We start from the raw sequence: 15,347 nt of genomic DNA, 5'->3' as shown, positions 1-15,347 counted from the left end.
TGTGTGATAAATTTTAGCTTTATCAGCTGTCGAACTAAAAGAGAATGTCTTTGTTGGTCCTGACATTAGAAAACTTCTCAAAGATGCTAATTTTAAAAAATAAAAAAGAAGCCTGAGGAAAATTTAAAGACGCCGAGATGAATTTCATCGAGAACTTAAAAGAAAAAACGCGTAGCATGAGCGGTCCATGGAAATGTCGACAAATCGTGGCGTAATATGTATTTAATGTGCATTGTATCAGCTAAACAACAGAATAAATTTTAAGAAAAGACATTTTAACATTTGATATCTTTGCAATTTTTGACTTTATACAAGTTTTGAAAGTTGCGATTTCCGAAACCCCTCAAGTTATGGAGGAAACAAGAATATAATGTACAGATTCAGCGCAAAACATACATAGGAATCACGTTAATGAAAGTTGGAAACAAAACATAACGTAAATTTTGCAGGCTTGTTAATTTAGCCAGCAAAATCCAAATTTATTTAAAATATTTTTTTTTTTTTTTTTTTTTTTTTTTGTTAATAATATTTTTCGTTTTAGTAAAAAAAGAATCTGGCCCGTCAGCTTTATTTTAAATAACGCATTCCGTCCGAATGCAGTTTGAAACCTGTTGCGAATGAGTTTTCGCCATGATGAAAGATCACATTGCATGAGAAGTGCTGATAATAACATTTTGTTTTGCAGGAGAACCACTGCATGCGCATTAAAATTTTGGGTGACTGCTATTATTGTGTGTCCGGCTTACCTGTCTCAAGACCTAGTCATGCCACAAATTGTGTTCAGATGGGCCTCAGTATGATCGAAGCCATACGGTGAGTGCCGAATTCCTAAATTCTTCTCATACACTCCAAATTATTGTTAACTTAATAATTACTATGGTATAACAGTGAAACATTAGTGATGCTGTAAAGTCAATATTTTTTCTTTTCTTTTTTTTTTTTTTTTTTTTTTTTTTTTTTTTTTTTTTTTTGAGTAGCAGACGTGAAAAATGAGTAATGCCCTCGCCGGGATTCAAACCTGGATCTCTCTAATACTCTTCGAGAGTACTTCTAACTACACATGAACACTTACTTCACGAAAGCATGCGGAAAAGAGGGAGAGGATATCTTATAAAGCTATTTCGCGTCCTACCGCAAAGTCAAGATTTGCTTTAAAATGAGGTTTTTAAATCTTAATACTGTAATTAAACAAATATAATATTATTAATTACATGATAAAACATTCTGTATACTCTAGCATATTTATACTACATGCTAGATCAGTAGGATGCTATTGTAATTTTCTATTACTGCTAAATGTCGTAGTGTTTCGTTTTACATTAGGTGACGCTGTATGAGACAACGTTCTTCCCTAGCAGATCGTCTGCCACCAAAATTCCAAAAGTTTCAATGAATAAAATTTAAATATAGAATTCAACAATTTTGACCACCGCCAGTTCTGATGTCTGAAGGTAAAAGGCAGATTGGTAACACATGCCATCACAAAAGCATATGACACAATATATTGGTCAATTTTTAAATCCTTTTTAATGTATTTTATCCTTTTTAATATACTATTAATATTTATATTTTTGGACACTGCAATTTATTATTAATTTCCAATTGTTATATTATTTGGTCGTTTGAATTTTGTTTGTGACTCTATTTTCTTATATGTAATTAGCAAGCCTCCGATTCTCTAACGAATCGAATAATGCTTTAAATTAAAATGATAGCCAACGTACCCTATGTTCCGTACGATGTTCAGCCCTCGTTTTTGATCCCCAGTGATCTGTCTTGAATAATATTGTTCCTGTGTTAACAATGATGTTAACTCTCGCCGAGCGCACGGAGAGAACTAACATGCATTTTTTGACTGATCAATGATCTCTCGCAGTGGATTACTCTGATTTTCGGAAACTTTACTTGGAAACGTAAACAGTGATCAGCTGAGTGCGTAATAGATAGTTTAAAATCGAAATCTCAGCTTATTTTCATTTTCTCACGAACGCATATTTTTAAATATAATCTTATTTTCTTGCGCTTGTAATATTTTTTGTAATCATAACCGCTGCACAAGTTACAATCATTTCTTTAGTATATCAAAACATAAAAGAAAAGAAAAAAATAATTAAAAAAATCTGAAAGCTTTCATATTTTACATTATGTCCAAAGGGACTTTATGTGTTACCTTTATTTATTAAATATCATGTTCTTGGCACTTAAACCATATAATTTTCAATTTTACAATAATATCACAGTATTTACGAACAGCATATCTTAAGTATTTCCGAAAGTTTCCGATAGTGTCGTGCGCTGGAGACAAAATGTTTTTTCCTCCGCACAGTCTTGCTATTGCTCACTTTGAAATCGTTGAGTTTGTTAATCAAATATTCGTTAAAGTGTTAGAAAACATGAAATCGGTAATAAACCAAATTCCAAATTAGGGCCTCCAGATGCCCATAGTTACTGGAGGATTACTTTATTCAAAATTTGTTGGCTCTAGGTACCGCTGTTTTATCACAGTGCGAGAAACATACATACATTTGCAGATTCTTCATCATTTCTTTAAATATAACACAGGTATATATTTGGTTAATTACACAGGTATATATTTGGTTATTTGGTATATTAACACAGGTGTATATACATATTTGGTAGCAACAATTTGAAAAGTGATTTGCCGTTTATAGGAGATCGCAGGGGATGCCGTTTATAGGGGAACGAAAATGCCAAAACCAAATTAATTTTCCTTTGGGCTAATAAATAATTAACAAAATAAATAAATAAACACGGAAGAACCAAACTATGTAAAATAAAATGTATGGTTGCGTGCGTACGGTTTCCTAATAGATTGAATCCACACAGGTCCGATGATAAAATTTATTTCGCCAAAAGAGAAACTTAACAGTTCTGGAACTTTTCCACAAAAATAGACCTACAATTCTTCTCATCATCAGGGAGTACAATCACTAGTTACACTTAACTATTAAGAACGATAAACACTACGCAATGCAAAGCGCATCTAAAGAGGAAGCTCGCACAGAGATATCTCGGTACTCCGGACTTCGGCTGACCTAAACAGATTACAGCAACTCACAACTACTACTGAGAGCAGGATACTTTGGTACTTTTGTGAGTATACTGGCATTCATAAGGAGAAAAAGTCCTCCTCTTGCCAGTCCATGATTGAGTCCCTGACCCGTGTTGAAATCCACAGATAGAATTCTCCAGATGAAACAAATATCTGAGAAGATACTGAGAGCAAATGTTCTCTGCAGTCTTGCATAGTTATTTTCCCGGCCACCGAGAAATTTCTAGTTCTGTCTGCATCTCGAAATTATTGGAAGGCGTATGAGTGCCAAATAAAGTCACTGAGAAATCATATTCGAAAAGAAATTGATTCGTATTCCCTTCGCATACGGGGAGGGGGTACACAAAAGCTCTGAAGTAGCCAGTTTATTCGCTAGAATTAAATTCTTTAACCCTTTCGCTCCCAGTGCTCTTACACTGAAACCACTTATTCAAAATTCTACAAAATGTAAATCCAGTGTCTTTCTTGTGCAACCACCTGCATAAACTGGTAGCGCAAGACACCTTCTTTTGAGGCTTAGTCAAAATTTCAATGTCAAATTCAGAGTTTCATAAATATCGGCATTTTTGGGGAGTAGTACAACTCGTAGACTGCTATAACCTTGCTTTTTTTTTTTTTTTTTTTTTTTTTTTTTTTTGTATTTTAATTTTTTCAGTATCGCTTTTGTAATGTCTGGTAAGTTTGTTTTTCTCCTCAACCTTGATGGCTTTATATATTCTGGCATTTTATTCAATGTCAGTTACAAATTCATGCATTTTGTTCTCTATGAGGAGTGGAGGTCAATCCTTACAATTGAAGAAAGTGCGAATTTCTGTAGTGAGAGGATTGCGAAAAACTGGAACGAATAAGTGAAGGCATTAGTACATGTGCCAGCAAATGAAGACGTATTATTTCATCTGAGATTCTCCTACAAGAAAGAGCGCAAATAGCAATATATGGAACATTTTTGCGATGTGGTTTAGGCAGTACAAAAAGCACAAAATGGCAGTACTTTGCCTGAACGATAAGAGTTGCTTTTTACAGAATCATCAAAAATAAATTGAGACGTGTAATTGTTTTGTAGTGTAATCGCTATATTTCCGATAAGAATTTTAAAAGATTTCAGTAGAATTTTTTTTACTTATCTTAATCATTACCAATATGTTATTCACGTGACAAGCAAATAAACATTTTTGCTGATTATAGTGCACTCTCGATTATCCGGTGTAATGGGGGGGGGTGAAGCAGGTCATGGATAACTGAAAAACGCAGATAATCCAAACTATCAATTTTCATGACAATGTATGCTTTTATTTCTTAAAAATCAGTCATTTTTCGTTGTTTTTGAGAACATTTAAATATCTGTTGACTTTCACTGCGTAATTTTCGAAGTGTTATCTTCTCATTGCATTCGAATTCCTTTTGGTCCAACAGAGTTTCGAAAGAAGTCTTTGCTGTCTCGAGATAAGTGTAATTGTCAGTATCTTTTTCGCTTGCATTTTCAGTACCTCTCTTTGCCTCTTCTCTGCTTGTTACATTTGAAACGATATTCGTATCACTAAAGTGTTGAAAGCTCAGGTCAGTCGAATCGCTATCGAATCAATCCTGGATGTTTTCCGATCGACATTTTTGTGAATAACTTTGCATTTTCTGGTTTTTTTTTTTTTTTTTTCATACATCTTCACTTATTTCTTCGAATTCTTTACAATTCGATGAATCTCGATTTTTTTTATTGGGAAGAATCATTATCCGTCTCACTTTCAACTAAGTTTTTCCGGCTATATACGGCATCCAATACAGGAGTCAACGTGTCTAGAACTTTATTAAATCATGGTCTTCCTCAACAAGAGTTATGCGAAGGTACCTAAGGATTGAACTAGTCTTTGAAACTGAACCTAAAGGTGCAATTTAGCGGTTTTGGGACCATGCTGGGCACTAGCGCGATTTTGTTTCTTACACATTCCCGAGCATAGCACTGAGTGTGAGTGCATAAGCACCGCCACGCACGGATAATCCACAAAACGAACAATCCGCACGCTGCTAATCGAGAATACATTTTTTTTGGGGGGGGGAGGAGGCCAAAGATTAATCAAAGCTATTTCGTATTTGATTCCTACGAAATCTTATAAAACCGGCCCTGACCTAAAACTCAACTTTGCCTATTTTCATACTATTATTCCGAAATTTTGGATCCAAGCATTAACAGCTATATAAAATTAAGAAAAGCAACAATTTTATGTCTGGTGTAGATTTTAGTCAAGATTCTGTCCTTTCGAGAGCAAACTGGTGAAGAACCATCTTCATCAGGAGCAAAGAAATCTGCAACGAAGGAAAAGCTACAGTTGTATTTATAGTATTTAAAAAGACTAAAGCGAACAAGAAAGTAGCGCCATCTTTCAGCAGAAATAGTTACGAAAAAAGAAAAATTAAGTTAATAGAATTTTAAAAGCTGTAGTAAAGGTTGGATTAGAATTAAAGTCATTAACTAAATAATATAAGTCTAATGATATGAAAAGCTGCAAGAAAATCCAATTAACCAATCGAAGGAGACATTTCCAAATTTCTTTACTCCTGCTGAAGAGGCGCTTGTACCTCTTTTTCCTCAAAATCGATATATTCTTGACTAAACGCTGCGCCAAACACAACATTATTGTTTTGCCTAATTTTATGTTTTACTTTCGCATATTCCACTTTTGTCTCGATTAACAATTTTATTTAATGAAGAATGTCATATTTCTTGTTCTATTTATGAGTCATGTGTGACATAATGTCGTCTGTATTAGATTAGAAATATTTTCGAAAATAGCTCTTCTGAACCATTTTCAACTTCTTCATTTCGCCTCCAAATTAAAGAACTTAATATCTTCCTATAAGGCGGCTTATTATGGGCTTTTGAGGGTTATGAAAGCTTGACATGTGAACCCTTTCATCTGCTGTCTGTGAGGCTTGATCTATCTCTAGTTATAGCTTGGTAAAATTACTTCCTCGAAAAGGGCCAATGAAATTGCCATAAAGAACTAATTCTGCTCCGAAGTAGAATCACTCTTGCGAAAAATATGGAGGCAGATTATAGACATGCTCGTATTCCATCTTTTATCGTCTCAACCGTGGACAGTAATGTTCTACGAGCGATGAGCAAGAGACATTAAAGTTGATCATCGAAGCCTTAATAACGAAAAAGCAATAATTGGAGACGCGAGAAATTTATTTCGGAGTGCTTCAGTTTTTTATTCGGATAAACTAAAATCTTGTCAGATTATTTTGCACTTTGAAACATATATAATTCGGTTTATTTTAATCAGAAATAGAATATTGATATTAAGAATAATTCTGATATTATTCAGTTAAAAGCAGTTTTAAGACCTCATATTTTTTTATATGCATGCGCTACCTTCTTAATTATTTATATTAGATTTATTCAATTAAAATATTCTTAAGTAAGCTGCAGTTTGGAAATTCCAGAATAGAGAATAACACTTCAAAGAAGAGTTTATAAGGTATTTTCTTCTCTTCTTACTCACAGATGCAGAGAGGTTAAGGGGTGTTGGAACCCCAAAATCTTCAAAACATTGTGATTTCGGATTTTTGCATTTTCAGATTCTCTACACTTTTATCTTTCTATAAATACCATTCTTAAATCTCTATGAAAATTAGAACTGTAAAAAAATCTAGTTTTAATTTGTCATCTACTGCTTTGATCAATGAGGATTTTTACATAAAAACGCGTTTTTCTCCAAACGTGATTTTTTATACTCGATGTACTTTTCTCAGGAACTACTGCTCACAGGTATCTAAAGTCTTTATGGCTTATTTATTAGGTTCCCTAATATTTACTGAAATGAGCTTTTTGTAATAAACTTAGAAAAAAAAATTTAATTTTTTTGTGTGAGAAAAGTGCTAAATTTTACTATGCCTAACATAATATTCTGTAATTTACTCTAAAATTCAAAATGCTTCAAAAACTCATTTCAGTATAATCAGATAGGTATACTTTAATTGCAGAAAAAATTTCAAGCTTGTATCTACAGCAGATTTTGAGAAAAGGTACATCGAAAATGGTCAATTTAACATTGTCGGTATAGGGGTTTCTGATACACCTTAAAGACTGTTGGATACTGGTATTTCGTCGTGGGTTCGAGCAAAGTGAACATGCTGGCTTTGTAGTTGTTTCTTGCGGTTTTCCTCGCGTGCAACATGAATACGCGACAGTATTCCTTAAAACGTCCTTCACGAAGTCATTCCTCCCTTTAGGCGGATATCCATCGTGTGGTTTCCCATATTCAAATAACCTATCCTATCGCTTCTCATCGTGTGTCGTCGTGCTGTAGTTGTAAGTATAAGATTCTGCTAGCAGTCAGAAGGTTCCTGTGACGACAAAATTTTCAACCATTTCAAGCCCCGCTTGTGTCCGAGCAATTTAAACCTACTGAATTCTGATAGTTTGTCTGGATTCGGGCTCAATCCGATATAGTTTAGTTTAGTTTAGTTTACGAGTATGCTGCAACCCTCCTAGCCGACAATAATCGGCCTCATGGTTAACGCAGCACACCCGACGCAGACAAACAACAACAAAATAATAATAATGAAATAAATAAAAGATTAAATATTTAAAGTCCTATTCCTATGATAGTCTTGTTTTCATTTACAATCCTCATAATTTCTGTTGCATAGCTATTCAAGAATTTTCTTTTTTCAATTACATTTTGTTCGTTTATTTTTCTAAATCTCGTCCTCACACTCTCGGTCAGTTTACATTCTTCCATAGAATGAGCTGCATTTCCGTACTTCCCACAAGCCAAGCATTGATCATTGCCCTGGAGATTAAAACGTTTTAAATACGCAGGGAATCTACCATGATCCGTGATAACTTGAATAGTATCTATATTATTAAATAGATCCATTTTTCTTTTTATGGTCAAAATCCTCAAGTAACCCTTATTTTTATTTGAACCATTCCATTCCCGAGCCCATTTCTCAATTATAGTTGCTTTCATTTTTCTCAAGGTAATTCTTCTGGAATCATTAATAGCCTCATAACTATCACCCTCTCCCAGGGCAGCCTCTTTAGCTAGCATATCCGCCCTTTCATTCCCGATAACACCAATATGTGCTTTGACCCAATGAAAATATATACCATTTTCTCTCTTATTTTGTTATAAATGTTTTTTACATCCAAAAGAAGTCTATTGCTTGGTTTCGGATTTGCCAAGCCTTAAGTCCGATATAGTATTTAGTGACACTGACAGCCGTACCAATGGGCTCGGGTTCGAACCCAGAAGAAAGCATGGATATTTGTAAGCGAGTAGTGTCTGTGCGACAAGGGGGTACACAAAATACACTGCAAGCAGAAAGTCTTGTTGAAAGGTTGATGATGGGGGAAGAAAGTCAGACCCTCGCATCTCCTTCCGTGTCTTCTCCCTAAAAGTTGGAGCGGAACTCCACAATTAGTACGGTGAGACAATACCTATGCGTCCAATGGTAAAATTAGCCCAGTAGGGTGACCAATAGTGTCCCACTCTCTTTTACTCGTACCTTCTGCCGCATAAAAGGTATTCTATTTTAATTCACAAATTCCTGCGAAAAACGTAAGGTTCTGAAGTGAGTAAATCTCGAAAAATAACAACGAAAATACCAGAATAGTATATATAATATAGAAACTGGTCCCATAAACATGAAATAAACCTGATAACGCTTAGCGGAACTATAAAAGAATCTGTCTTCAAATAATCAGTCCCATTATACTTATTTGACAATTCGTTAAGTTTGAATTATATCAATATTTATGCGTGTTTTTTAATCTCGCTAGTGTGGTGCGGGAGGCGACGGAAGTGAACGTGGACATGCGCATAGGAGTGCATACTGGAGATGTCCTCTGCGGAGTTCTGGGATTGAGGAAGTGGCAATTTGATGTATGGTCTGATGACGTCACGCTGGCCAATCATATGGAGTCCGGAGGAGTTCCTGGGTATGTAGATTTCTTTTCATTTATTATTGCACTTTGAGAAAATAAACATTCAAAACATGCACGTATAAAAATCCAGAACATGCACGTTGTTGCCTATCGAAAATGCATAAGATTTTTTATTAATCTTCATCACTTCTTTAACGTTGATTAGCTTATGAATCTTTAAATCGTGGGATTAGCATATTGATTGGAATTTTAAAATTTAAAAATATAATATTTTTTTAATTACGAAGTTTAACATTTTATACGATCCCACGTTCCTTATTTAGGAGAATTTTATAGTCATTAGAAAAAGAAAAACATAGAAACATTTGACTACCCTATATGGTGTTTTCTGCCTGCTTACTGTTTGCCTATAGGATGTAATTGGAAGCACGTCTGACTAGTAAATGGCAAGTCCAGATTTCGAATCATGGCAGGGAATATGTTTATTTTTCGTGCGACATTCTGCAAAAGGCTAATGACTTTTATGGCATTAGCTGCAAAAAGCTAATGCCATAAAAATTTACAGAGATATTTAATTTCAAACTTGGTACTTTGAGCGCCATTTTCGTCTTGCCTTGAAAGGTTCGGTTAATTAATAAGTTAGTATACTTCAAGAAGGTTTTTTCATTTTCCCTTTAGAGGCCATTCAGTAGCATTCCTCAGTTTTTAATGTTTGCTACTGTTGTCATTTCGAAGGAAGTTTTACACAAATAAGTATCAGTTATCAAGCGGTAAAAATACTTATGAATATTCAAGTTTTATTATTGCAACACATTGCTCTCACTGAGCCGAGTTTGTTAATTAAAGCTCACCTTTTTCCGAATGCCACACTCTGGGGCTTAGGTAAAAATGTTTTATTTCGAACAATGTTGTCACTGCTCGCTTTCAAATCATTGAGTTTGTTAATAAAAAAATTATTAAAGTTCAACAGAATAGGATATAAATTCTAAAACAATTTCGAAATTTCAAAATTCGGGCTTTCAGGTGCCTTGTGTTTGGGTAGATGATTACGCTATTCAAAATTTTATGGCTCTAAGTACCTTCGTTTTTTCACAATGCGAGGAATATACATACACGCAAATTCTTCATTATTTAATTTCCTTAAAACACTATTTCATTTCCTTAAATTACTACAAGGAGATGTGGCAAAAATTTGAAAATATAATACACCTTTTATAGTGAAGCCCCGCAGAATCTGTTTTGTATTTTTTCAAATTAAATACCTGAATTTGCGCCCAAACATGACATTAATGGCGATTTTACCCAATGATAAATAAAAAAATCTTTTAGAAAAAATTACTTTATGAGCAGTTTATTATTCATTTATAAGATAAGGCGTTCAGCGGGTAAAATTAAAAATCTCTTAAAGGTCATCGTTATGTTTGTGCAGATGAAGGTTCATCTTAACTGTGAATCACTTTCATCAGAACCTAACTTTTCAACTGTAACAATGAAAAAACATAAATCTGAAGAGAAATAAAATAATAATATTGTGTCTCTGTCGATCGATCACTGTAACTTTTGTCACAAAGACAACAGTAGGAAAGAGCTGAAGATTGATCTGAAATACCAAAGAAAAAGTAGAACGGAGTCTTGATCTTAAGATCTTCTGGTTAATTCCCTTTCTTTGGCTTATCTCTGTCTCTCTCTTTATATATACGTATAGACCTTTCGTATCTTAGATAGATGCATTTATTGGACTTTGGCTAGTGATAATATGCTTGAAAGAAAGTTTTCGGTCAATAGATTTTAAGCAACCTTCTTCTATGTTGTAGTATTAGAAAATAAAGACATTCCTTCTACATTTCTTTGCTGTATAAGGCGTTTTCACAGCTATCTAGTGCTGGAAAATCTTGTGTTCAATTCCTTGCGAAGAAACAGTTGTTTTTTCCTATTTCTCGGCTGCAAAAATTACTTGAAAATTTCTACATTGGCGCCCGAACTGAAATGTGAAATGCGATGGGCGATAACTGGTCATGATTTGGATTAGGTCGACTGGCTTTCGTACTACTCCCCATTCGCTATTTTAATTGGGAAGAATAATAAGGAGGTATCACATTTCCCCGTGCGTTCTCTAGTGCTGTAAATAAGTACAGTGGCTCAGCTTAAAATATCTGCCCGTTGCTACAGTTTTTTTGTCTCTTTGTGGGCAGCAACTATCCCACCTGACCAGAAGTGACACTATGGCTTAACCAGGCTTGTAACACAACAAATCAAAAGTAGTCATGGCTAAACTACAGGTAACTATCACAATATTATTTCTCGAAGAGGAACCTATATTCCAGAGGGAACACAGACTAATATCAGTATTACAATATCTGACGGATGTTGAGCCGCTGTTTGTCTGTAAATGACTTTCTAAAATCCCAAACATACTTTACATGAATAAACATACTTTACATGAACGCACTTTCCAAGAGGGACATTGAATGAATGAAGGAGATGCAGAGGTTAATAATAAACGCGGATTTCGAAAGATCGAACACATTAGCTATATCTAAAGCTACGATAAACTGGAACATAAATAAGAGAAGTGAGATGAAATCGCATGTTTTGAAAGTTTAAGTGCCAAGTTCCAGTGCCACCTGCCAAGTTCGAGTAGTTCTATGAAGAGCCTGGTCAAAATCCTTTTCAAATAATAAATGCAAGAGAAAGTAAAATTGATTAAACGCTAATACGAAAATGCAAATGCAAATCGAACCACTGAATAAAAATAATCAAGGGGGAAAACTGATTAATAAACTAGTCATCGTGGGAAAAAGTATTTACAAGAGCAGAAGAGGAAAATCATCCGAACATTTTTAAAGTTTTCAGAACCTAGAGCTAAAATGCTGGAGGGGGGGGGGAATGCTGGAGGAAATACGGTATTTTGATAACATTAAGCGATGAGAGAAATATTTTTCGAAATATCGATTTAGTTTGAATAATTTAATACGAATGTAACTGATAATAAATAAATAGTTTTATACGAACATACAAATACTTAATTTAAGACTACCCTCATCTCAATATTTCTAAAAAATTCACCGATTTTTTTATCATCTTCTGTTGAAAGGTTTATCACATAATGTGCTCGAATTTGTTTTAGAAAGCCACAAGCAGATAAATATCTTCTTCTGTCATTTAATCTGCAGTTTGAAGTTTTTCACCAATATCCATCGAAGCCTTAATTTTCTCTCAATTCATGTTAATTGAAAACGTGTTTAATTTATTTAATTGTCACGTTCTTTTATTTTATTATTTATTAATAATTTGGCACGATTAGAATAGTTTTCTTTGTTGTCTTTACTGAGACGTGGTTCCAAGAGTTTAATGTTGTTTTGTAGAGACATTAAGATTTTTTTGGAGGCCGGAGAGATGAAAAATGAGCAATTGCCTTCGCCGGGAATCGAACCACGGACCTCTGGAATACCGGCCCAGCGTGCAGAACCACTACACCACAAAGGCACGCCAAGAAGATGGGAGAAATACCTTATAGAATTAAATCAAAATATGAATGCTTTGACAACTTAATTCTTCACTCGGCGATATAGCTCTGGCGTTTGGCTATCTCTTCACTCAATTTCGACATTATATGACAATTTTATCTTTCATTTGGCAACATTACTTTTGTCAGAATAATTTATTTGTAAGGAATTGAGAACATTAACAGATTTGTTGATCACATTAAGTGGTGTATTTTCCACGTTTTTGTATACAAATATGCGATGTTGCAGCAATAACAATATCTGAATGATAATAGCATTAACCGCTATCATATTAAGCTGCGATTACTGTTATTTAAGCATTTAATCTAGATATTTTAAGGCTAACCGTATATTTCTCCTTTGCGATGAGTATCTCTTTCACTTCCTTAATTCCTCTATTTTCTCTTACTTTCATAAACTTCCATTTTATTCATAACGTCAGGAAAATCTGTTTGTCGTCTAATAAATATAAAGATGAGACACCGTTCCAAAAAGAGACTTATCGATTCTTCTTGGATCCATTGTTTACTTTTATTCCACGGAGACCAGCTGTGTGTGTGTTAGGCGTTATTCTATCAAAATGATAAACCTAAAATTTAGTGCTTGCAAGCTTCAGTTCGCCATTTTTATTTTCCACGCAATTGAATTTGCAAACTTTTGTTGGAGAAAAAATTACGTTATGTTTATTTTTCTCAATTTACAGTATCTTCGCAATTTGTAAGAATTTGTTTCATAAAGACCGTTTTTTAAGAACTTTTCCTTGTGTAAAGAGGGAGGTTTGTAATTTTATTGGTGGGAGATTTGAGAAAAGACGCTTAGAATGCAAAATGCGAGGATGAAATTGCTATAGTTGATCGGTTTAATTCTCAATCTCAATTTTAAAAACAAAGACGTTTCACTGAGTTTTCATCAAACTCCGTATGTATGCAACATTCAAGTATACTTGGAATAAAATGCTGTGATATCTCGTTATACGTCCGCTTCGAAATAATTCCAACTTGATATACGTCCTGTTTGGATGCGAATGTTTAGTTCAATGCACTATACTTGTTTGGAATATGATTCAAGTTCGATGAGTTACGACTGCCTGCAGCATACATCTTCACATTTCTCGAGACAATTTCTCGACGGCCCGTGAGCGTCAGTAGGGCTTATTCAGTCAACAACCGGCCATGTAACTCTGAATTTTCATGTGATTTTGTATTTCCCCGAGTCCATATTTTGTAAGTGCGTGAACAATAAGGTTTAAAAGTTAATGAGAAGAGTCAAACAAAGCAGAAAATGATTAGGATCACATCACCATGGAAGCAATAAAAAAATTGTTGAAAAATATTGAAGATGGCATGCGTATCCGAGACAACTATTGTATAACCTATACCTAGAATGATAACTAGGATAAAAACTAGGATTTTGAAAAACAAATATGCTGTGAAATCCGCTAATGTTGCGTAAAGATGAAATTGATTAACAAAGATAGAGACATTAGAGCATGCTAAGATATTGTTTTTGATCAGGATAACAGAAAAACATTTTGGTACAGTATCATGTTTAGAATTTCATTGATCTCCAGTATATATTTCACCCACTGCGTTTGTAATTTAGTATTTAAGTGTGATAATGTTAAAGATTTTTTAATGAGAACGTATTTATTAATTTCCATTTTTACTTCTTTGTACGAGGTAAAGGAAGTATTGTAATCGCAAAAGATTTCGGTTTTCAGATTTCAGCGGAAATTTTCGTGTTATAAATTTCGTGCGTATAACTAAAATAAGGGATTGTTTATTCCAAAACGGATTCTGTTCATACTTCTGTTCGTACTTATTGAAATTATAAATATCTTCAATTACGAATTTTTGCAATAAGAATAATTGCTTTGTTTATTTGCAGTTAGAAGTAAAGTAGCTTGTAATAATTTGCTGCAAAAATGTGTATTTTTTCATTATATGTCCAAACGATATTAATAAATAAAAAACTGAAAATATCTTGCTTTATTTATTCTCCTCGAGTTTTGTCCCACTTGAGAAACTTCTGTAATTTGTTTAGTTTTAGTTTACGTAAAAGCTATTTAATTAAATATACTAAAATTATTTGAATAAATGCCAGTCTGAAATTTAATATGCAGCTGTTCTTAAGCTGTTTGAATTATAAAGTGTAAGCAACAGAAATTTCTTGCAGGTTTCAGGCAGAAAATAAATGTAAATTTGAATTTTTTTTCTTTCTTTTTTTGTCGTCATTATTATTAATGTTTAATTATATCTCGTGATACATGCTTAAAAAATAAAACTTAAAATTTAGCTAAAAATATTTTATAAGGTATTTTTTTATTCAGTATTTTAGCTAACTTTTTTTTTCAGATCGTGCGGGCAATTTGAATTCACAGCGGCAACTCTCTTTTTCTAGAAAAGTTTTTATCAAAACTTCAGATAATTGTTAAATTTTGTACTTAAAGACGTACGAGAAAGGTTGTCCACTCTCAGCAAATTTGTAGTCCTTTGGTTTACGGAAAAGATAATTGTAAATCAACTTATTTACGTAATTAATTTTGCTTACTACAACTTGCAACGTAAACAAACACAAACATTTAATTTTTCCATTTTAAATTTGTAGAGTTATTAGATTTTGAGGTAGGAGAAGTGAAAAATGTGCAATGCCCTGGCCGAGACTCTAACTTTGGAACTCTCGAATACGCATAGAGTATGCATCTAATTACACCACGAAGGCGTGAGGAAAGAAAGGAGAAAATACCTTGTAAGTTTATATGCAATTCTTTCACCATTTCATTTTAAAAGTTGATTTTCTTAATTATATTGAGGTACGTAATATTATACTCTATTATGGGATTTTGGAATTCAACAATCCAACAATATATCTGTTACAA

The 15,347-nt window shown here is 33.7% G+C and overlaps 1 protein-coding gene across 1 annotated transcript in view; it reads left to right on the top strand.

Annotated features, from left to right (window-relative positions):
• The window catches only part of Ac76E (adenylate cyclase type 2 Ac76E), a 618,104-nt gene that overhangs the window by 335,631 nt on the left and 267,126 nt on the right, over nucleotides 1–15,347 (top strand). The window contains exons 7-8 of the mRNA XM_085825247.1: nucleotides 686–813; nucleotides 8,859–9,017. Coding sequence (XP_085681373.1) covers nucleotides 686–813; nucleotides 8,859–9,017 — 287 coding nt within the window. The remainder of the gene's footprint in view (nucleotides 1–685; nucleotides 814–8,858; nucleotides 9,018–15,347) is intronic.

Source organism: Stegodyphus dumicola, chromosome 10 (genome assembly GCF_044657685.1).
Source record: "Stegodyphus dumicola isolate Sdum_Otavi_A_Nest chromosome 10, ASM4465768v1".
In the NCBI taxonomy this organism is placed as follows: domain Eukaryota; kingdom Metazoa; phylum Arthropoda; class Arachnida; order Araneae; family Eresidae; genus Stegodyphus; species Stegodyphus dumicola.
This window is presented reverse-complemented; position numbering and strand designations above follow the sequence as displayed.